General features: G+C 36.9%; 1 protein-coding gene across 3 annotated transcripts; it reads left to right on the top strand.

The window, feature by feature from the left end:
* Positions 1 to 917: 917 nt before the first annotated feature.
* Positions 918 to 25,094, top strand: LOC140925103 (uncharacterized). 3 transcript variants are annotated; one of them, XM_073375050.1, is made up of 3 exons: positions 918 to 1,078; positions 14,329 to 14,404; positions 21,075 to 25,094. In XM_073375050.1, the coding sequence occupies exons 1-3, from the start codon at positions 1,013 to 1,015 to the stop codon at positions 23,963 to 23,965; spliced, it is 3,033 nt and encodes a 1,010-aa protein (XP_073231151.1). In that variant the 5' UTR covers positions 918 to 1,012; the 3' UTR covers positions 23,966 to 25,094. The 3 variants fall into 3 exon arrangements, with proteins under 3 accessions (XP_073231151.1, XP_073231152.1, XP_073231153.1); XM_073375051.1 differs by lacking the exon at positions 918 to 1,078 and adding an exon at positions 1,798 to 1,968; XM_073375052.1 differs by lacking the exon at positions 918 to 1,078 and adding an exon at positions 10,560 to 10,621.
* The last annotated feature ends 331 nt before the right edge of the window (positions 25,095 to 25,425 follow it).

The raw sequence follows: 25,425 nt of genomic DNA on the forward strand, positions 1-25,425 counted from the left end.
CTTACGGCAAAAGCTATCATATTGAAAAATGAGGTATTTTCCTGGCATGAACCAAGTTTAGTTTTCCAACCTAGAACCACACCGAAAGAGAATTGGAGGCTGTTGGACTTGTACAGTACAGAAAATTGTTAGTTGACCAAACAAATTTGAAGGTAGTGTAATCGCTCACGTCTTTTTTATGTAATTTTGTGACTTACAAGAAGACGACTTTGAGTGGGTTTTAATCATGAAACTAATTAAATCTGCTTCTTTGAAAACGCGTAAGTCGTTAGCGGATATTGGCGGGAAAACGTAGGTGGAGGACATACTGTGTTCATTCTTCGCGCGCTTTATAATGGGACGCGCGTAGGGAACTGTAATAACTTAAACAAAAATTTAAATAGCAAGTGACACACTCGGATACCAACCCACGACCCGGCCAGTAACGTGCGCATGCGCAAAGCCATAACACCCGGGCAGTCAGCAGCCACGGACTGGAACTGTTGTAAAGTTTCACCATATATCATTGGGCTCATCAGCATGGCTGTTAACAGCTAATTTCTTGAGTCTGAATATTAAAGCAAGAAATTCGTGGATTATTAATAGACTAAAGAGCCTTTTTAGTGCTCTGTGATTGAGATGTCGTGCTCTTAAGCGGCAGGGATATTTATGTTCACTTTCTGTTCCGGATCAGCCTACCGGATGTCATTTGTGTTGCCTTAAAATCTCGCAACTGTGCTAGATATAATTAGACAAACCGCAAAACAAGTCGAACATAAAATTAGTCGCTGTTTTAAACAATAGCTGGGATAAAAAGAAACTTAAGAATTGTTGACGACAGCGTGAGCAAAATATAATATCGGTTCCACTCGAACAAGCGATCATTCGGTATGTCAAACACGCTGAGACGACCAGAGGCAATATTTTTCCGGAAAGCCCTTATGAACTAAACGTCGCAGAAAATTTAGGACACTGAGCCTTGACTTAAGGACGAATAAGGTAGTGTTAGTGCATGTCAAGATAAAATTTCAAAATGAGGACTTGGTTTAGGGGACCATTGCTTCCAAGTAAACCGAGCTTCAAAATCCGAAAAAGCAAGGTAAGAAAATTTTCAATTTCTAAATTAAATTAACTCATAAAAAATTGTATTGCGGATTTGAAATGTTTATGTAGGAATCAGGCGGCGATGCGTTCGGTATTTAATCACTGTTGTTTTTTTACCTCGCGTCTAAGATACAAAAACAAAGGATTATACAAATTGAATTCGATGTAGACAATATGACGAGATTCTGGACAAGTCTGTTAAAACTGCCGAGTCTGCCATGCCATGACGGATTAACGAGGTTCTGACGGCAGAAATGATTATACGCGATATTAAGAAATATTGCAACGTCTTTACATGGTATATCAAATCACTAGTGCTACAAAATGCCTGGCGATTGTTGAGCTGGCAACTTCTAGTATGGTTCGCTACGAGTGCCTCATACTAATTAGTAGAACCATGTAAATCAATTCTTAGCACCTGACAAAATTCTGCACGATACCTTCCTTTCAACCTCTAGCCATCTTACGGCAGCGAGAAAACTTTAAAAAAAACCCGTCTCTTTATTATAAATTAGCTCACAGTTGTTGATACCTACATGGTCTATTCTGATAATAAAAGCAGCACAAGTTGTTGACAGATAACGGAAAATCAGAGTCACGTTTTACAGGTCAAGCGATGGTTCTTTCTAGGAATTAAATTTGTTCTTCTAATCCTTCCTGACATTGGATCCAAACACATTAACACATTTACACGTACGAAGACAAAACGCTTACATCGGTGCAATGCGATTACTGATACATATTGTAAATGTTCACTGCATGACTATAAGAGTTATGTAGTGGTTTCAATAGAAAACAGCGGTAACTGAATTGTATCGAGATTGAGAGAACTGCGATAACATGAGAGATCTCAGTATGGAATTGTTTACTTCTTGCCTGAGAAAGGTAACATAACAATTTTATATTTGATTGAATAATATTTTAAATCATCCTATCATGGATTATTTTCATCACAAGCCGGATCTCCGTTTTTTATATTCTAGCTAATATTTGAACGTTTAATGCTATTTTTTCAGGCAAAACAATTGACAAAGTAGGGTTTAGTATAATCGGTATGGCGCGCTAAACTTTGCCAGCGTTTTAGCGAGTAAAAAGCGCTCGTCTGTAATTCTTGCAAATGAAATTAATTTCCTCGTTATTTATGTAAAGTGCGAGGGTCACATATCGCAAAGTCATTTATACCGACTGGTTTTGCGAGGAGTTTATAACTTTATCAGTCTACATTCAAAAATCCAAGACGTTCTCACTTCTTACTCGCTTACATTAGAAAACGTGAACACGTCAAGAAATTGCTTAAAAAATTGAATTCCTAAGCTTTTTTCGCAAAGGAATTTACATCCGTCAGGGTTTTTCCTCATTCTCAATTTTGAAAAGAAAACTTTGATAGCTAGAAAATGCGGAGCAAATGAACACAAGACATACGTAAGAGAAGGAAAAGGAACAAAACTTTTAAAACCACATAGGTCGTGTCTTTCAATGGCATCAATCACGTTCATCTTTCAAAGTCAAGCATACTTGAAGATTTTAAGATTAGGAATGTATTCACCTCTCGATCTCACAAGCCTATAGGGTGTTATATAGACCAATCCACAGAGCCCCCTTAAGTATATTACTTATTGTTTCTTCCGTTGCCAAGGTTATGCACATCCCCGCACATTTCCGAATTCCAACCTTCATAAATACGATAAGCTTATATCTTCTTTGTAAAGAGCAGGTTTCCCGGTGGCGCCTAGTTTCAAACAGGGCGAAATGGCAAAATGAAGACTGTAAGCGTATGTCTCTCTTTTGCTGTTTCTTTATCTAAAGAATATACAATATTTGACTGATTTGTTTTTTTTTTCTTTTGAGGATCAATTAAGTCACTCTTTCTGGCGTCTCCAATATCGTTTGATACAGTAGGTAACAGACAAGCATTCCGAGTATATGACCACGTTTTAATTTGTTTCGATGTTTTGACACCTTGTTCAAATTAAAATGAACGCAGCAGAATAACTAAAAACTAAGCTTCATTTTCTGCAGCTGTTCTCTTATCATTGTAATTCAATCACCAAATTTATTTTTAACTAATAATAATATTGTCTATTTCAAGAATTAATTCTTTCCAAAAACGTTAAGCTTGTTAAATTGATTACGCCATCGATATGATACAGATTATCATCGAGTAAATGCTCGAAAAGAGAAAATATAATTCTAAAATTTTAGAGATTTTTCAAAATCTAAAACAGAGTTTCTCGGAGCCATTCACTTCCATAGTTTGTCAGGTTCCTCTTGTTGTGAAATTAAAGAATAAGATTTCCGCGGTTAGCGTTTAAATATTGTTTAACCATCCGTGTTGAATATCACACGATCCGATAAATATAACCAACCGGCTTAGGAAAATGTGGCTCGGTTAATGTTTTGTCCTTTTAGTGGAGACTTTCGCGATTTTGATGGATTTTGGTGGATTGGTGCTACAAGAAGCCGAGATTTCAAATTTTATCCTGGATATTTCAAAAAACAACAACAACATTAAGTAGTTAAGACTGTTTTTGGAACAAAGACACCGCGTATACAAAAGAAAGTCGGCGAAAACAATTACGATGGACTAAACCATAACACCAAATAACTTTCTTTGTGTAATAATTGTTCTATTTTAAAATATTCATAATGTATATTTATTTTTAGTCATTCAGTTCAATAACCGCCTAAAGAGAAAATAGTTGAAGCAAAGCTTTATCACGCATAAAAAAGAAACAATGTTAAAAGCAAAATGATAACACCTACTTAGTAACACGTGCTGATAACGCAATTCATTTCACAGCGTCATGCCGAGCTAAATCATTTGTTTTATTTTGATTTTTTACTGAATGTTCGATCAAAATATTTCATTGTGGTTTTGGTTAGACAGAAATAGGCTTTCCATTTGCTCTGTGACTGAAATACGCAGAGCTAAGTCACATAAAGTGAACGACCAGACAAAGTTTTGATTACGCCGTCCGTTTTTCCAAGTCTTCGAAACAACCTGTTGTTAACGGGTGTGCCGGTACCCGCAGGTAGCAAATAACAGGGTTCTAACTAAGTCACTCTAAGTAAGTCAACTTTGGACGAATCTCCAACATGAAAGGAGGAGGCGATGTGCCTGAGTGTGGCCGAGTGTGGCCGAGTGGTTAGAACGCCGGACTTGCAATGCGGAGTCCCCGATTTCAAGTCCTGCTATGACCGCTAGCTGGATTTGTTCATGGTAGTCCCGAGTTCAAATCCTCGACCACACTTGTAAATAACTAACTGGTTTGCCTCCGGCCAGTTGGGATTCTTAGCCCTATTAAGTTCAGTTTGAATTGTTTGTTTCAGGCATTTACTCGGCCCCACTAGCATTAGTGCTATAAATACTGCCGAGGGTAAATAACGGAATTATTGTTATTATTATTATTTGAAGAGGGAACACCAACACTATGGAAATCAATTTTATTTTCGTCGTTTTGTCTCAAATACTGCTCTCAATTCAAATATATTTTAAACTTCAATTAGAACTTAAAAAGCAATGAACATGCTATCCCGCACGATAATAAATGACAAAAAGAAAACATGCTGAGAATGTGAACAATACATGGAGTACTGAAAACAGTGGTACTACTGACCATCAGGAAACGTGTAAAGCGTCACCCTGAAAGACCAAAGTAATAACCCTATACTGTTGTGGTTTTTTTTCAACAACTGCATGGCGATCGTAAAGATAGGTTGAAATAATCATCATGGTTAGCTTAAGTGCTTTTCGTTTTTATTTTATGAAGAGATCAAGTACATCCAGTACAATTTGACCACATCACACATCAACTTGCCAACGATTAGACCAACATCGCGAACCTACAGGCTTTCAAGGTCGACATTGTCAAACCGCTACTTAAGCTGATCGCGTTTTTCAGTTTATATTTGATAAAATCTGTTTTGGTATTGCTGCTACACAGAAAAGGTAAACGTAGTAAGAATTCTATGAGTTTAAAAAGGCAGAGGATTTTGCAAAAGTTGCAAAAAGAGTAAACATATTTAAAAAGTGTACATGCACACAATCAGAGGGAAGGCTATAATATATCTTTTAGTCTGCGTTGGATAACCAGCTCTCACTTTAACTTTTGCGCAACATCTCGATCGGAAACGCTGGCTACGCGGGCTGAAAATAAGTGGCGATTTCGAATCGGCACACTTGAGGAGCACTGAAGAGCATTGATGTCAATGCAGGCTAGCTGAGGCAAAGCACGAAATACTCATATCAGTTGCGTACAGCTAATACTAGAGCCGCAAGAGGAAGACAGCAAGAATACAGCCTTCAGCTGACATTAAATGTGGATTTTTTTTTTCTTGAAAGTAAATTTTGCGGAGGGGTTAGCCGTAGGCGGCGCTAATTTTAAGAGAAGTTATTAGCAGCCGTTATAAACGCGGCTTGAATTGGGTGATTATGTAATAAAAGCGTGTATAGATCTCTCAAGGATACCTTAATCAGGCTGTGTATACACTATGCAGGATAATTTTTCATGTCGACAGTTTTTAATTGTTCTTGTACTGTTTCTATTTTTATTGTAGGTTTCACTGTTATATCAACTGTAGTTTTTAATTAATTGAAGTTAATTGTAGTATATGAAGGGCCGCACTGAAGAGCACCTTTTGGTGAAATGGGCTCCCTGATGCTAAAATATCGTTATTGTTATTATTATTATTATCTCTTTTATCACAGTCTTTGCTGATGTTCTTTTTGTGCATCAGCCGGGCGCAAACCATGCACCCAGAGCGTCAGTCACTCAAGTCAATCATTCTGTTCATACACTGAGTACCTTTCCGAGAATTCGCGCAGATCCCAGCATGCAGATCTTTTGAATCTCTGTCATGGTAGCTCTCTCTGATACTTTCTTGATGTTTTCTACCATACCCTTCTTCACTGTACCAAGAGCTCCAACAACTACAGGGATCACTACGGTTTTCATACGCCACATTCTCTGTATTTCTAGTTTTTGTACTTGCTTTATTATTATTATTATTATTATTATTATTATTATTATTATTATTATTATTATTATTATTATAAATAAATAATTGTAAATAATTAACTTTTTGATGCTTTTTATAATTGTTATTAGTAGTTTTTAGATAGTCATTTTACGACAATTCTCTTTCGTACACAAGAAGAATGTACATAGGGTATATATTTTAATATTCATATTCTTGAATCCGTAAATAGTCTATTTTTTGAATCTATGAATAAAGTTTAATTTATTATAAATTAAATAAAAAAATTATTATTATTATTATTATTATTATTATTATTATAAAAGCTATCCAGTAAATTATGAACACCTGTACACACTGCGCCAAAGAGCAGTACATATCCCGTATGTAAGGATCCACTGTTAACAAAGGTGTAGCGTTGCTCCGTTTGCGCCTAAATTACCGTTCTCATATGTGAAAAGGAGCTATATCAGATATGGTTTTCGTACCAGCACAAGAACTACCCGGTATAGTGTGAAATAGCCTCAGTATCCAGAAAATATGTATATCCTTTCATACTGCAAAATCCTCCTAAAATGTGAACAAAATGAAAGAACATACAAAATCCACGCCAAAGAAGTCTCATTTGAATGGTCACAAAGTGTAGGACTCAGTCTCGAACGTAAATAGACCTGCATCCCATGGGGGTTTTTTCGTGTAATTTTTGGCTGTTATATTAAGGTAACCATGGCGACTAACTAAATGATATTCTTATTAAAAACAACTGAATATCAATTTAGTTAAATAAAAAAGAATTAAATGATTTTTTAATGAAGGTTGTCAAATTATTTTCTGACAACTAAGAAATAATTATTTTCTTTGGTTGTTGGTTCCATTTCGTCCTTTTGAAAATGCGATCCTAGCTCTGTTTCGCTTAAGTCTGTCTTAGAATAATATTGGAAGAATTGTACAATGTCTGAGCCTCAACTGATCTGATCACTTGTCTAAGTGTATTAATATATTTTGAACAAAATGTTACAAATTTGATGAAGTGCTCCTTAAAAGCTGAATACTAACATTGAACCTTTTTAGAGCAATTAGACATATAAAGTCTAAGAGCAATGTTTATTCAGCAGCATAAAAATAGAGCAGTATTTTTATAAATTTCTCCCTGTTTCCAACACAAACTGGACAACAAGTTAGATTTCCTTAAAAAGAACTTGTTTCCTGTTTACACTCGTAAACATTTTGCTTACTGGTTTTAAATGATTACAATTTGTTTTAATCTTCTCTGAAGTGTTATTCTGAATTCGCTTCTAGTTTAGTTACCTGTTAGGTTCTGTTAGCGTGTCTGCAACACAAAATTAACCCGCTTTTGAGCTATCCGGCTTGAAATGAAATATTGTTAACCAGAGTTGCAAAAAATAACTATGACCAAAATTAAAGATTTATTTCGTGGTTGACAGAGTAACTTGCGGGAAGGTTACTAGGGAAACGCTGATTGTTTTCCCAATAACAACCATGCAGATGCTATATGAAAGGAATTTAAAACGTTTCAGCTTTCGTGAACATACACATTCCTATAAATACTACAGCTTTGTAGAGATATTACACGAGAGACGGCGTCTATTAGTCGGGCTTAAAATAGCAAACATAAAGACGGTATCTCTGGAATCAATCTCAAACTCCTGTGGTTGGTTAAAAACACGATCGGCTTGCTTTTATATTATAACCCGGGTATGTTTTAAACTGATCGCGTGCAAGTCTGAAACGAGGCCTTAATCACAAATATAAGTCTAGTTAATAGCACAACAATATCTACAACTGATACAGTACAAGTTGGTTAAGTTAAATCAAAGGAAGGTAAACAACAGAAGAATGAGGCACGACACAAGAAAGCAATTTTAGTGTTTGGAATAAAATTCCAGAAACAGTAACACTTCGAACATAAAAAAAGTCGAAAAAAGTCTTGACATTACCATTTCCACCTAAGCCACCTTGTTACCCCCCCCCCCCCCCGGCAAAAAAAACTTGCATAAATTTCTCTTGGCATGAGTGTAACACCCAAGAAAATCCTGAAACAATGGTTATGCAAAATTTTGGAGGCTACCCCCAAAATTTTGCATAAAAAAGGTGAATTATGGGCAATATTAAAATGGTATGGAGAAAAATATTTAAAACCTTTTTATTATAGTATCAATATGTACTGAGTCTTTTAAATGATCAAAACTGTTACATCACGGACGGACTCAAGTTATAAGTCTGAACCATCAAATTTAAGTCATCAATAGATTATTTGTGAAAGGATATCCTTGGCATTCACTGTCTTTAAGCCGAGAAAAAATAACAATTTGATAGAATTTTTTTTCCTTTGTAAAAGAAGAGGAAAGTTTATTAGTAATAGGTCCCAGTCCCGCTCAGAAATCTATCCCACATTGCCTTGTGATACTTTAGTTCCCACAGTGTACTGATTAACCACCACCAGTTGAGGGGTCAACCAGATTTGCATTTGTCCATTTCTTAAGTTCTCCCTTCTTCGTCAGTCATTTCTCTTTATTCATGACCGCGAATTCTTACAAACAAATACATTATTTATTTTCCTCTGGATTTGGCTTATTTGGGTGAGAAGGTAATTGACGCATAAAAAATTATTATACAAAGTTGTTAACAGCTCGTATTACTGTTAAATTAACGAATTCATTTACTCCAGATCGAGACATCGCTTATTTCTTATTACCCGAACATAATTATCTACACTTCTCTGGTTCAAACGTGTTTTCGCTATAATATATTCAACTAATAATTTGACAACTTTGCAGCTGCACAATAATTCTATTTGTGATCTCATATTTTGTATTCTTCAAAATTTGCGCTGCTAGGACGTAGCGTCTTTCGTTTGCCATCGGTATGATACTTTGTGCAAGGGCTGTTATGCCTCGCTTGCATGCGACATCTTCAGTTTCCACGATGACGTCATCGGTTTTACTGCAACTACCAGAATTCATTTTTCATTGCTTTCGTTATTCAAGTGAATCTTGAATATATTTGCCCCCCACAAATGTAAAAAATATCGTAAAAAGAAGTTAAAGGGGAAAAAATTGAAAATGGTTAAAAATAAACTAGAAAAAAGAAAAAAGGTACCTTAAAATGTCCTTGTAATACTAAAATGTTTGCGACTTGCATTAATGTTTAAGAATCTCTCGAGAAAATGTTTCTTGTCATGCTTTTAAGCTTGTTGTCTTGACGATTCCAAAGGCGAGTCGCACTTGCATGAAATGTTCGCAGACCCGCGTCTAACCAGCATTTCGGTACAGCCAAGGCATTATTAGAAGATAATCGAGTGTTGTAGCTATGGGTATTTTTTATATAAGTTCTATAACTTGTGAATCAATCTGGACATTCCCTGTTCACAATTTTGAAAATCATATTCAACTAAAAGCTTCTGGTAGTTATGGTAAGATGATGATATATCTGTGGCCTATCTGTAAATATTTTATTAACCAATTACTATAAATTTATAAATTTAAAAAATATTTTGCTAAAAGAAGAAGTAATTTTGGATATATTCAATGAAAAAGAATCTGAAACATTTTCCTGTTTACATTTCTATATTTCTTTCTCAACACTCAGATTTTTTAATATTGGCATTTTTTTTTTTACTCATTAGAATTTGCAAAACGAATTTCTCATTTCAACAACAAAAAATCAAATCCATGAGAGTCACCTCTCCTGTATTGTAACTAATTATTGATTTATTATTATTATTATCATTATTATTATTATTATTATTATTATTATTATTATTATTATTATTATTATTATCATTATTATTATCATCATCATTATTATTATTATTTGAGAAACTCACCAATTTAGTTTCCTTTCCCAGCGTTTAATCTTCTTTTGGTTATCAGAATTTCTTTTTACTAATTCGAACTTCAAAGAGAAATTTTCATCCTAATAACAACTAAAAAGCGTTGGATGATCAACTGCTACATTCTCATCTCAGATAATACAATTAGTTATAGCTTCATAATTTGAGAAGAATTTACGAGTACTGATAATATTTTTACGACGCACAATTTTATGCTTCCGAAGGCACCTGTTGTTTTGTCTGGGCCAATCTGCGATTAAATCACCAAAGTTTAGAGTGGTTTTCGTTTGAGTGTCGTAAAACCAAAACCAAAGTAATTACTCTGGCCAATCACATAGGACACAGACAATACATTGAACCAATCAAAACTCGAAGTAATTACATGTGGCTGACGCAAAGCGCGGGAAAATGCATGCGAGCGCGTCACAATTGGCTTTGGTTTTACTTCTGATTGGATGAAAAGGTGGCGCGAATCTTTTAAGCCAATCGCATCGTGTAGAAAGTGCAAAACCAATTACTTTTCGACACTCAAATGAAAACCGCTCTAAGATTTCACATTATTTTCATGGTCCAGTGAAACAATTTGACATCCTTTTGCCAAATGCTTAGTCACGTCGAGAATTTTAATTTAACTTTGTGAAACACTGAAGAAGGTTATTAGCTGTTACAAGAAAAGCATTATGAGCTATGAAAGTGCCGAGGGCTGAGGTAAGATATTCGACATGTTTTTTACTTTTTGATTGATACATCAAGACAGTATTTCTTACTAAAGACTTGAAACGAAAATATGGACATGCTATGTGAACTCGGTGATGTATTATCATAAGACATTTCAGTTTGATTATAAATTTCGTGGAGAAGGCGAGAAGGACTCACCGCCATATCTGATCAAACTATAACAAGATACTAAAACCGAAAACTCAACTTCAAGATTTTATTTTCAAAACAAACCGGCTAAGTACCGTTAACATAAATAAAAATAAACAATGTCTCCTCTTAAATCGTGCAAAACTCACTACATGGAAATTAATCTTTCTTTTCGGGATTTTAAACAAGATATCTTTAAATTTATTAATCCGTTGTTTTAAACACGTTTAACGCTCCTACTGAAAAGGTTCATGTTTTCCCTCATAAAATCTAACCCAAATTATTATTACAGGTAAATTCGAACATACTATTTGTTTTTGTAATGAAATGACATTTTTAACTACCCAGATTTATTGACTTAACTAATTTAAAACCTTAAAATGTACGGGAATCTATCAGTATAGTCTTCAAATTTCGCAACTAAAAAAATGAAGAACAAATATGTCAGAACGAAGTGATGACATCACAACCACCCATCCGGCAATCTGAAATGTGCTTATGAAGGGAAAGCTTCGATCCATGAAAAGTAAAAACGATTAAAAATATTAAACCTTATAAACATGATAAGGCATCATATTTACCTGAAAACAGATTGTTGAAATTTGTATTCTTTTAGCGAGCAAAAAATTAAAACACGAAATTCACTAAAACAAGGGCACCTGTTTGTTTCTTAACATTTATTTAAGATGTTGTTTGTGTAATTTTTTTGTTATTAATGTGTTTATTTACTGTTACGTGACGTGAGTTTCGTTAACACTTTATTTGAAGCGTGCGCAAGCAATATTTTCTGTAAAGCGACCACCTAATTGCTCTTTTTTGTAATGGAAACCGAACACCCCCTTAGAGAGTATTGTGTTTACAATAAAAAAACACAGGCATCAAGGGTTCCGAAACAAAAGCACCTTTACTCCGAATCGATTTAAGTTTTATCTACCAAGCATTTCATGTAGTACCGGCTGGGAGAATTTGGTGCTACATCACTGAAGACATTACAATTGATATTTCGCGGTTACAATTACTTGCCTGACAGTTTTAAAATCGCGGTTTTTTTTTCTGCAAGGAGAAGTTTGATTAGCTATACTGTTTAATCTTGCGCAATCGTCTTCGCGTCAGGTGATAATAACACTGAGTTTGTTGGAAAAAAACTAGGAGACAAACAAGCTGAATAAATTTAAGCAAAAATTATTTTGTCGTGATCAACAAGAAAATGACGCAGATAGCCTACCAATCTTCAGCAAAAATAGCTCACACACTAGTTTCTCCGTCGTTTTTGTGTAAAGCCCTTGGGACCACATTATAATTAAAGTGGTCTACAATGCCTTTAACAAGGCCGGAAAATGTTAACTGGCATAACAAAACTTAATCTTCTCGCTGACATTATCACGTTTTCAAAGAAAACGAACACTTTAATCTATTGTCGCCATCAAAAATAGATCATGCGCCTTGTCATGAACTATTATGGAGCGAAACGGAAAGGGTGCTTTACTTTCGTAGTACAGAGTGTCAGCATAAGATAGCTTCGAAACGTCACGGCGGATTCCGTGATATTGAAAGCTTAAAATCAAGAGACAAGTATTTCTTAAATTTCATAATCAATCGAAAGGCCAAAGCAAGTGAAGTGTATGAGATCAGTTCATGGCTTTGTCAAATTGTAGGAGAAAGGGATCACATGAAATAAACAGTTCAGGGTATGTACTTCCTTTGAAATTCACTTTCCACTGACGATCAAATTTTCTCACAGCTACTCTCGACATGCATAGTTTGTGGATGTATTCTTGATCCACACCTTGATCATTTACACGAAACAATAATACAGACTCCCGTTGATATGATATTTACTTCCAATTATATAATTGAACATCTAACAGCATACAAGGTGTTGAACTAGCTTTCCTTGAGATACCAGTTCTTCTCACAATGCACTATGGCAGTTTCTGAGCAATTCTTGTGCGCACTTTCGCCGCGAATGAAATTCTGTGGCGAATCCAAACGAACTTTGTCAATTCAAAACATCCTTAGAGACTTTCTTACCGAGTTTTTTAGTTCTTTGCCTTGGTACCAAAACTTTTAGTCAATTGAAAATCACGCAAAAAATGCAAATGGAATTAGTATCAGCTAATAAAAGCTTCTGTCTCGGTTCTTTGATTCTTTGGTTATTTGGTTCTTTGAGTCTCCAGTACGAATAAACCCAAAAAGGTTATTAATTATTCTAATCACTCTGTGAAGCTTATCTGGTATCATTACTTGTATCTGAGCTAATAGCAAAATTTGAATTGGTGTTAATCAAAACCACTTTAAAAACTGTTTAAAGGAAAAGCTCGTAAGATTGTAGTTTTCAATTTTGATATTAAACATTTTGTTTTTTTGATAAGTTTGAAAGCAAAGATTGTTTCTAGATGTAATTTATTTTGCCACTTAATACTGGAGTCTCGTCTCAGTAAGCTTTTCAAACGACAAAAACTACAGGGAACCACGGTACAAGAAGTCAACAAGATATCTTTAGGAACCACTTGATTAACCTTCGATGAGGCGTTATTGTTGTTTTTTTTACCACTTGATTTGCTCATCGAATCATCGTTCGCGTATACTTGAATTGTGATGTTAGATTTCCAGGTCATGCACATAACGAGACTCGGTACGAATTACACTACAATATCTTTCGACGAATTTCCTTCGCCAAAATACACATGTACTGCATAGCTATACAATCAACATTTGTAATACCTGTTTTATAACTGTATTCGATTTTTAAGCTAATCAGCAACAGATAATTTTTTCTAATAATTTGCTTATTTTAATTTTAATCTATGACAGAGTGGAGATTCTTCTGTTGGGACATCATATTACCAAAAAATATTCTTTAACACCAACAATTTGTTGAAAGTTTAGCAGAGCTTATATCAGCAAACGTCATCACTGATGAAGGGATCCGGGTGGGTTCTGAAAGTTCTGCTAAACTTTCAACAAATTGTTGGTGTTGAAGAATATTTTCTTTATAATTTTAATCTAACATTAATATCGCCTCCTATACCGCTAGTTAAACTACAACATGAATAATGCATGAAGATATTGGTTTCATTATTCTACGAAGCACGTTTCAGAGTGAACTTAAAAAAGAGTGCCGGTTTTGTTTTTTTTTTTCGGATCTCCGCACCCAATCAGTTGCCGTGCACGAAGACTTATATTTACTGGATGCCCCGGAAGCCGACAATATTTGTATTATTGCATATGCAAAAAATACCGAACAGCATCGTCCACGATATAAAACCCGCTCAACGGTCTGTTTTAGTGGTTAGTATTTTAATTAGGGTATTCGGCGGTAAAATTGTTTTCACATGACGTCAAGGCCGCCATATTGGTGTACAAAGCAATGCAACAGCGGCCATTTTGGAGTTCCAAGAAAATCCTGTGGGGATTAAACTCTTTTCTCATGTAAAAACTTTCTTTTCTTTTAAGAAATTTGCGTAGCTGCCGATCACGTGAGTGAAAATTTATAAATGTGCATACGTATGTAATTATTTACTTATATGCTTATTTATTTATTGCAGAAATCTACCAAAGATAAAAAAGGGAAAGACAAAATGGTCAAAGTAAATAGCAACGAAATATCAGTGGAGATTGAAGGTAACTAATAAGACAAATTTAACCTTTATCAATGAACACTGTATTGCTATCTGACTTCAATTTCAAGTTTTATACATGGTTATTTATTAGTACTTTGTTGTAAGGTCATGGATGTCCAAAGTAACTTTTTGATTGGCTTTTATTTAGAATTGTTACCTTAAACTGTTATTAGCTTAAACCTCTCACCACTTATTACAAAATTGGTATTAGTTTCCATAACAACTCATACTCAACCCGACTAAGAAGAAAACCCGATTAAGTTGGAGATTAGATCGCACATCCCGCGCTAGTTAGCACGGCTTCAATTACTGATTGGTCCATTTGACCGTCTGCCCTGTTGTGATTGGCTAAAAGAAAAATTGCGCCACTTTATAAACCAATCAGAAAAAAAAAACTACACAAAAATTGTGATTAGCTGAAACGCGTTTTCCCGCGCTTGGTGAGGCACAAGTATTTACTATGGAAGTTTTCTGTGCTCTGTAAAATTGTCCCTTTTTGACAAGTTGTAACACTTTGTAAATCCAACAGAAGCCTTTTTCCTCTTCTTACGAAGACGCAATGATTAATGTTGTACGTTACCAAAAATACTTAATGCCTATAGGAACGTTCTATGGACGATCGAGACCCGTCCATACAAGCAGCTTTTAACATACCTGATTGTCTATAGACATTCAACGTCACCTAAGAAGGACAAAAGACTCAAGGGCGCACTTACTGTAATAGTTTTACATCATTCTTTATAAACTTAATCTAGTTCACATATATCCAGAGATATTATCACCTAGTTCTTATTTCCATGCATCGGCCCTCAATCGAGTTAGGCTATTTCCACTAGGTAAGAGACGAGTGAATTTATGATTTTTTTCTCACTGTCCTGTACTTTATAAGCCTTTAATTAAAGTTTATCAGCATTATTAGCACTTTCATCTACATTTTCTTTTGTCAAGCGCAAAGAATATAGAAAGGTAATGCAAAAAGAACTAATTAATGGCGATTTATTTCTTTGTGATATTATCAAAAGAAATTTAAAATTATCGGCACCTAATACAGCAATTAACCTTTCTACGTCACAAAACAGTGAAAATATCAATATTCGCTTCGTTTTGTTTGTCTTCCCAATGTGTTTAGCGTAGGTTGAGAACTTTCTTTGTAAATATCGCACGCTTCAAACGAGAAACGAAGGCAACTTGGTTTAAGAAGATAACAGATGCATTTAGCAGAATTATGCCGTGTAATAACGTCAGGCTAAGTTCGTAGACATAACCGTGAAAATGAAATGGCTGACGATAATTGTGATCAGTTTGGATTTGAAAGCAGCGAGTCCACAATTGGTAAGCTTTGAATGTGTAGTTTTGTATGCCTTCCCCTCCAAAATTAAGTAAAAATTTCAAAAATTTTAAAATTCGTTTCTGTAAAATAATTTTGTCTAACAGGTTCCATTTGAATGGTGACACAATAGGGTTTTGTTCACAGATGCAAAAGTTAGAATAGCAGATCGTATCACCACAACTTGGTCAAAGAGTTAAAGAGGTTAACGCACTCCCCTAATGCTTTGGATAGAGCGAGGTATACGCACTTCATTCAGTGTGACTGTTGCTTTTTAACATTTGATTGGATGAATTTTTTTGCGATGTAACAAAGACAACATACAAAATAGTAAAGAACGCTGCACCGTTACTATACCAGTAACTAAGATATCTACCATGCGCTTTGAAAAAAAAAAAAGCTCTCATGAATTCTGCAGTTCATCGTACCGTTCATGCCCCAAGGGTATTGCTGTTGTTTCGTTAAGGAGGCATAGATAATTTAAAGGTTCACTAATTGCCTTGTCTGGCTGTCTAAGTTCATTCACATGAACGCTGGTTTGATTCTTAAAGTTCGAAGCTTACAAAGTTATAAAAGGATCTCTCATGGTCGAAGAAAGGACGGTCAAGAATTTAAATGAATTGTCAGTATTGTGACTTCTTACGCATGTTCCACAAAGCAAAAAACTATCAGTTTGGGAGACTCTGCGCTTTCTTTGGACGTGAACGCCACACTGAGTAATATTTCAACATCCTTTTTCCACGCATTCGTTCTCGTGATGCCGGGGTGAACACTGCACCCGCGTCCCTAAACGAAGAGCTTCATTTATAATCACTCACTCGACGAGCATCGGTGTTATCTACTACGCTGCGCGCGATGGGTCGGCCTCGTAATACAGTGACATCATTGGAGTTAGAGAGGGATTTTGAAAGGGACTGGGGCTTACGATATGACGGCTACGAGCTTGTGCGGTGACCTGGCCGTATGTTTTTAGAAATTTGTAGACGGTTAAATTGCAGGTTTTATTCCTGTACAAATAACTTCAAGAAGTTCCATTACGGTTTTTTCTTTGACTTCAATTTTCAAAACAGTTTGTACTTATATTAAAATCGCAGTATGAAGCTTGCCTTCGTTTTACCAACTTGTTTTAGTGATTTGTTTTTTGATCTTGATATGAAGTGACTGAAAAAAAGAATCAAAAAGACATGAAATTTTTATCTATACAGATGTTGCTTATGAGGCTGGTCACATGCTAACACCAGACAGCGGACGAAAGCACACACAAATTACTGTCTAAAAAGCAGATAAGAATAATTTTTGCTACCAGCCCACGAATTTACCATTCTGTCATTTTGTTATTATCACTTGATACCTAGCCAGTCAACATTACTCGTTTTCTGTTTACAATAGGCGCCCTAGTTTGCCTCTGGCATTGTCTTTGTACATTGTGGTTTCGTTTACCCAAATCTTTGACATTTACACAAATTAATTTGAAAACAATACATGGCCGTGAGTAGCACGTCAACGTATCAGCGCTGCTTAATTTACAACTTCTCGTCGCCAATTCGAAGATTTTCACAGATGAATATAGCCACCTATGTTTGCAAAAATGCGACTTCCACTTTGGGAGAGAAACCGACGAAACAGCGAGAAAGCATTTCGTGTGCTTAGAAGAACTACTGCAGAAGGTAAAACCTTGCAGTCTTTGTTGTTGAATTTTTTCCTGTTCAAGAGTTCGCGTTTTGAGCAAACACATGGAGCGGATGACACCACTTAATAACTGAAAACTTGAGCAATGAGAAGTTGATCGGGAAGAAAAGGTTATTCCAGTGAAAAAACGAGCAAAAATATCGCAGAAATTCAATTGAGTATGGTTTGAGTGACCCGCAAGTAGCAAAACGGACGAAATAATATGCCCACATATTTTGGTTACCACAAGTCGTGCAACAACAAAAGTTGGCATTTTTAGTTAAAAGAAGTGCTATTTTTAGATTGAACGATTCTTGAATCGAGTCTAAAAACGAAATTGAGACTTAATAATTGCCTGTGTGTGCCATGGATTAGTTTTATTTGAAGTAGAGTTATTATTTGTCCTCAGGCATAGATTATCTTATAAGCAGATTTACAGATATCAATGTTTATTTAATATATGGCTAAATAGACGGGAGACAAAAACAACTATCTGACTTCTTAAATGGTCATAGGACTGCCATCATCATTCAAATTAGGCTGATATAAAATTGTATCGTATGATTCATGTAGCGATATGAAACGATCCTCGTGTAAAACTGAATCCAATCAACCGTCGCGCGCTCGACGTCTCCTTTTATTAATTTCTAACGAAGGATCTCACTGCGAGTAAGAAATTATTAACGGTTGTCTTTCGTCCTGAACAAAGACAAGGGGAAAGATTGCGACTTGCACTTTCTCAGGTTTTTTTCATCGTGTTTTGAAAGAAAAAACTGCTTAACAAATTACTTTTTTTCTTTCCTCCCACTCATTCAAACCATCCTCTTGGTGGGGCAGGTGTTGCTCCTGGAAGTAATCTGACAGTACTCGCTTTTAAATTTTAGCAAACTTATTTTTACAAGGCTCTTCCCCCTTGCCTCGATCTTTTCTTTCGCTTAAATCGCCAATCCAAATCAAGAGAAAATGTCGTGTAGCCACGAAAAAGACACGTTTGTATTTTACACCTCCAGTTATATAACACGTAATTTGAGGCCTTATGTCCACGAGGCACGAAAAGGATAGGTGAAGTTACATAACACGTTACATTGTGTTCGAGAGCTGTTTTTAAATATCTTAGACCTTGAGACTAGAATTATCATAAGAGTGACCAAAAAATATGTTATATTGAGATTCAGATTTAATTTTTTTTTATAAAAAGTGTCGAAAATAATAAAAATTGTAACTGAAGCACTGACTTCAAAAACTTGGTCGCGCCTTTAGATTATCCTTATATTCGAACGAAATTTGTTTGGCAATAAATATTCATTAACCTAGTAAATATTTTTACGCGAGATACAGCACGTTATGATAACAGAAACTCGTTTGTGTATCATATACATTTCAAACGAAGCGAACATCGTTAAAACTCTTGACAGAAAGTTTCGACGAATCGATTAGAGATAAAAAAAAGCTGGTAAAAATTTTAAACTGGAAATTACCCTGAAGTATTATTCATTGTAAATGAGATTGATAATTGGTTTGCACTTTTTGCTGCATTGCGCATGCAATGAATTCAGAGACGAAACGACGAATTCTTTTTCAAGATCACATTTTATTAACTCGTCTCTGATATAAACCGGTCGTGTTTATCTTAAAACCAGCAAAAAGTAGGAATGATTTGACAAATGACCCCTGTGGAAGGTCGTTCCACTTAGTATCCTTGACACTTTTGACAGCTATAAAAGAATACAAGTTTTATAATTTGCCAGCTTCCTGCGGTCATCTTTTATCTCCTAGCTAATGAAAAATCACGTGACTCAGCAGGTGGAATTGTTACTTATCAAAACACTTCACGCAACTAAGAAAATTGATTTACAAGAAATACTGCAAATACGTTTAAATAGAAGTTAATATCGCTCAAGAGATGCCTCGATGGACTCGTTACTTAGATTGCTCATGTCATCATAGTGTCACTTCAAGGTGGTCTGATAAATTCATTATCAAGGACAGACATGGATAAAAGCAGACTGCAAATTCCGAGTAGGTGACTGTGACACTGTCTTTGGTTTTATCACTTTTCTGTTGTTGCGAAATGAATTCGAGGAATAATTTTTAAGGAAACCTGAGAACATGATTTTGTTGTTAACGTGCATGCTAAGTGTTACGGGTTAAGCTGCACGGTTTCCTATCAAGCTTTGCTGACCACATAAATGCTGATTTAAACGAAATTCTAGAAACTTCAGAAGACAGATCACATGGAATGTTAAGGTCAATTCTTCGAATTTGTTGTTGTTGTTATTATTATTTCTTTAGCCAGGTTGTTGATAATATTTTTCTCAGAGTTAAGACAAACTTTTCAACTTCTATCTTTCTTGGTCGTGTGAACATCTTTCCGATTTAATATGTAGATTTACCCATAATATTCAAAACTTTGCAATTTAAAACGAAAGTTTTGATTAAATAAAAGCCAAATCGTTTAGATTTTATTTATATCATACAAAACGTTATTTGTCCTAAAATAATTGAAATCGAAAACTCTAACAAAACCGACGCAGATGAACAGGTTCATCTAAAACGCCACTTAAGATGGTTCAAAACAAATTCCCTTATTCACTTGTTTAATTAAATATTCCACTCCACAAGAGACCACGTCGTGCGCTATTATCCTGTTAAAGAAAGGTATCGAGCTATTACTCATAACAGACAGTACTCTAATTTTCATAAATATCTAATGCTACCATTTACATTCCAAATCGAAATATTTGAGCGGACGTCGAAAGAAGTTGGTGACTAAGCAATTCGTGAGGGAACTTGTTCTTGAATATGAAAAGCTACGCAAAAATGTATTTCTAAAGTTAGTCTCAGGAAGTTTCTTACTGAAGGTTTGATGAAGTAGGAACGCATTTTGTTCAAGTTACCTCACGTTGAGATTACAAGTCAAATACAAAGCAAACTAAATGAAATTTAAGTTGGTCATTTATCTGTTTCACTAGTCAAGGCAAAACCTTATGCAAAAAAATTATAGCTATAATACATAAGGTTAAAATGACCCTGCACGTTTTGAAAGTGATCGTTGATTTTAGAATTTAACATTCCGATCCTCGCTTTCAGGTTCTGAAGTTTTTCATTGTCTTCCTTAAAATGCTATTAGCAATACAGTAACCTCTCGCCTTGCGCAAACCCCGCTATAACGGACACCCCGATAATAGGGACAGCAGCTAAATCCAAGGCAAAAATATTAAAATTGGAGATGTTTGACTGAAATTAACTCCCGCTGTTACGGAATCTCGCTTATGAGGACACTAACTCAAGGTCGCTACAGTTTATCTAACACGAGAAATCGCAAATTCAGCTGACAATCATCCTTTTTTCTTATGAGTTGGAAATTTCTAGCTTCGGAAGTCCATAACTTGACGTTAAGGCAACCTTTGACAGGATAAATCCACGCAACAGTTCGTCAAGATTAATGTTAAAAGTTCAATAACGGAATTTTGACGCTTTTGTGACTAAACCTGATGTACACTACGTATTATTATTATTATTATTATTATTATTATTATTATTATTATTATTATTATTATTATTATTATCATTATTATCAGCAGCATCATGGCAAATATATAATAAGTGAAGTGTTTAGAAGGACTTAAACCATTTCTAATCTCGTCCATTTTCTTTTTTTTATTATTTTCTATAGAAGTCCCGGCGCCTTCAGTTCCTCATGGCTCAAAAGACATGACGCAGCCCTCAGTCTACAAGGAGGTGGATCCGAAAGGAACTGCCGCCCTGTTAGATAGACGCCGGGTTTCTGCATCAGTCAGCGAAATACGGGATTTGTACAGTGCCCTACAGGAACTTGTGCCAGGGAGCGCAACAAGCTCAATACCCCACAGAGCACTTCCAGAAGAACCGGGTGTCGCGTCCAACCCAAATTCTCCACGACCACGAAGAAAAAGCCCAAATGGTGCAAAGGAGAGTCGAAATCTACCACGCTCCCCTAACAATGAGGAGGAATCCTTGAGAGTAAGGAGGCTACTTCCGGTCACTCCTCAATCGCCATCCACTTTGCGGAAGTTAAAGTCCAAAGCAGTTCAAGCGCTTGACATCAACGCCAATCAAACTTCCGTAACAGTCAAACGCAAGCCTAATATGGACAGGCGCGGTTCAAGTGGAGAGGTGTTGTTGAGTATTCAGAGTGTTCAAACTGGAAAACCATCACCAAATATGGGCAGAAGGGGTTCCAGTGGAGAGATTTTGCTGGGCGAACGAGCCAATCCGCTCAAGGCGCCAAAAAGTCCTATGGCGATGGCAAGAAGTGTCTCCAGCCAAGACATTTCCAGAGAAGTGCAAAGACAAATGAGACCGAAAAGCCCCAGTGCTTTGCGTTCAGTTACAATGGACAGACTTGTTAGTCCAGACATGCTAGCAAGAAGAGGCTCTGAAGGCATATTGCATACACCAAATATGAATAAACAGCGAAAACATCTCAGTCCCCTCAAAATGGGACGCAGGGGCTCTAGCGGTGATGTTTTTTCATCCGAATGGATGACACCTCCCAGTCCTTTAGGGTCATCACAGAGTGAAGTCATGGAGGAACAGACTGAAGGTACCAGTTACGACTCTTCCCCAAGGCGAGGCAGGTTAATGAATAAAATCACCAAATTTTCTAACTCTTTTAAAAGGAAAACTCAGTCAGCGAGCCCAGAACCAGCTAGAGATCCATCACCGGTCACCACACAAGAGAACAATGAGTCGATGGATCATTGCGACTTTACGGATGGCCCTGTGCAGCGCAAGAAGTTAAACAGGGTCGAAAGTCAGATGGATCTGCTGCTAAATTCACTGAACGATCTTCAGGGATCACCTAGACAGCCGTTACGCGCAAGCGCAAGTGACCCTGTCAGGCAGCTTGACCAGCGACGCGGAAGCTTGGGCACTGAGATGCAAGAATTGTTGGGTGCCCTGCATGAACTTTCTGCCATGGCTCCAGGCTCCGATTCAGATTCTCTCGGTGAAAACGAGCCCCAACCGAGAGGTGGGTACGAGTCACATGATCGAGCACCTGTGCAGCGTGAATCGCTCGATCAACTTGAGGCGTACTTTACAGAAAAGCTGCGTGATGCCACTCGGGCCGGGGCGTCTAAAACGCCATCAGAGAGGTCTTCTGAAAGCGAAGCCTTTCACTCTGACAAAGAGGAAGGCGAAATCAAACAACCACAATCTGAATCATCAAGCAAGAAAACATCGTTGGAAGTAGGAGCGATCGACAGCGAAATTGATGTTGTTGATCATCCTATAGAGGGCTTTCCAACAGATTTCGACGTAAAACGAGCACAAGTGTTAGAAGATCGGGAAGAGTTTGCCAACCAAGTCAACAAAAAACTACAGGATTGGCTTGAAAAAGCAATGACTTTGGCAAAAAAGGAAAAAGTGGCGGAAAATGGACACTTCACCACTTCCGAAAGCGAAGAGCAAAAGTGTGACTCTCTGGAGTCTGAAGAAAGCGACAGCAGCAAAGACAAAGAGCCTCGAAGACTTAAAAGAAACCTTTTCTCGAAGCTATCTTTTCTTCGCCGAGGCGAAAGATCACGCGGCAAATACAAACACCGAAGAAGCAGGTCAATGCATGACGTCACTTTCTCGTTGGAGAATGAACGTCAATTTCAAGATGGCCAGGCAGATGTGAATACTACGACCCTTGAGTCTGCGCAGTCTCAAAGGAAAACGAGGCGTCCAAGCACAATGACCCGGTCAAGATCATTGTATAATGTGCCGGCTTCACGGAACAGCCATGGCGAGAGAAAGGTCAGGGAAGCAGAAGATTTGCCGAACACCTCAAAAGATAAAGAATCGAATGAGCCAGTCGCCATTACTGGTCAAGTGTCAATTTGTCGCTCTCATGTTGAAAAAACTTCCAGCAAAGATTTCCACATTGGTGATAAGTCTGAGAAACTGACTCCAACAGCGACGGAGAACCCAAAAGCGAGTGCAGCGTCAAGCTGCCTGACGTTAGAGGCGACAAACGTAAAGCGCCTGACGCCGAAAAAACGACTGTGCCGTCTACCAACCGACCTGCCGTTCTTCTACACGCCAGAGGCTGAAAAGTGTGATAAGAAACAAGAATCTAAACAAGTGAACATTCAAAATCCAGCCCGAAACAGGAACAAAATATTCTCTGAAAATGGTGTTATTTACAAAGGTATGGAGGAAAGTTTCTACACGGAAGTGCCAAATGAAAAGGAAAAACTGAAAAGAGCAACCAGTAGTACACTGCCTTATCCAAAAGTCCTTGTAAATGAAAGGTCAAATTGTTTCTTCGGAGACAGACTCGAAACAGAAGTGACATTTTTTTACCCAGCTCCGCAAGCATCGTCAAAAACACTGCGTCGTTTCGCCTCTATGGACAGTTTTCTTAACCCAAAAGACGTCAAAAATTGTGAGGCGACTGAGACGGTTTCTAGTTGCTACGGAGACAAGTCACGGGCGGAAGACGGGGCCCAAAACAATAGGTGGAGAAGAGTGAGCGATGAACAGTCTCCATGCCCCTCCCCACCAGATCACGTGTGGGGCGTGGAGGTGACGATTTAATTGGAAAAAGGGAACGTTTCATAACTATAGTTTGTAGACTAGCCTCCCACGAAGACGTTCTTCGGCTTCGTCACGCGTTCCTGCCCTACGAAGGTCTGCTGTAGCCTGCGAGTAAGCTCTCCCGGGCGCACTGGCGGCGGGGAGAAAAAAGAAGGAGTCCTTCCCTCTTACCTTCAGCAACCCCGCAGCCCCGGGAACCCCAGGAGAGCTTTCTTGCAGGTTAGGTCTGCTGAAAACAGCGGATGAAAACGCACACTAATCACAGCGCACTTTTAAATCTCGGAAGATCAGAAAGGTTAGAAAAGTCAGAAAAGGTCTCATAAAAGGTAAAGCCCTTAGACTTACAGGAAAAAAATCCTCGTGGGGTGGGAACATATGACCAAGCCCAAAGAACGTCTGCATGGGAGGCTATTTGTAGAAGCAATTTGGACAATTTCATAGCGCACATGTAGCTATTGACTTTAAATAACTATGTAAACAAAACTCAATTTTTTTCAGTCATATGGTCACAGTTCTTACGTCAACTGTGAAATCTTCTCATTCAGCATATATTTTAAAATCTATATAAAAGAATATGCAATTCTTGAAGTATTAAGTCATAAATCGTTCAACGATTCTCCTTATCAAAAGAAAAAAACATTTCCAGATAAACAAATTCTCAGACAAAGAAATTTCAGAGAAAAACTCCGACGATTAGGATTTAAGATAAGCCCGTCATATCTTAGAAGACTTAGCAGAAGGAGTTTGGGGGACGAACAAGTGACCGCGGAGGGAGACTGACTTTAAAAACTCAACAACCTTGGAGACGAAAGCAACAGCTTTTAGTGCTAAAAATTTCACAGTCATTTGCTCGTTTGCGAGCTATCATTGTTTCCTGGTTGTTTTGAAATTCATTGACCAATCATAATTCGTCGTTGATTGCTAAGCAATCTAAGAGTGCCTAGTGTCAGAGGAAGGCTCCCATGAAACCCCGATGCCTGCAATGGCAATGCTGAACAGAGAAGTGAATAAATATACTATATGTCCCAAGGTCAGTCCTTAACCCTTTAAACCCTAAGATCAAAATTGGAATTTTCATTTGTTGCCCCTATTCGTTTCCTGCAGAAGCAGTGGGGAGAAGTTGATAAAATATCAAGCAAATTCATCTAGTGTGATCATGTCCGTAATTCTCGTATTACAAAGCATTGATATTACAAGGATAAATTTGATGCTGATCACTCAATAGTCAAATGACACCACTGGAGAATGCCCCTTGTACATTAAGTTGTGGTTTTGAGTAATCTACTCCTTTCAGAGAGTTTCTTAATAGTTGTACTACACTTCACAATCAAAACTCTACAACCATTACACTATCCTATCATTTAACCCAATACTCAGAGATAATAATAAATTATAGAAGATAACTTAAAAGGACATTATTACTAACAGGGCTGTCACTAAGATTTCAAGTTGCTGGGTAT

The sequence above is a fragment of the Porites lutea genome, chromosome 14 (assembly GCF_958299795.1).
Source record: "Porites lutea chromosome 14, jaPorLute2.1, whole genome shotgun sequence".
NCBI classification, from domain to species: Eukaryota; Metazoa; Cnidaria; class Anthozoa; order Scleractinia; family Poritidae; genus Porites; species Porites lutea.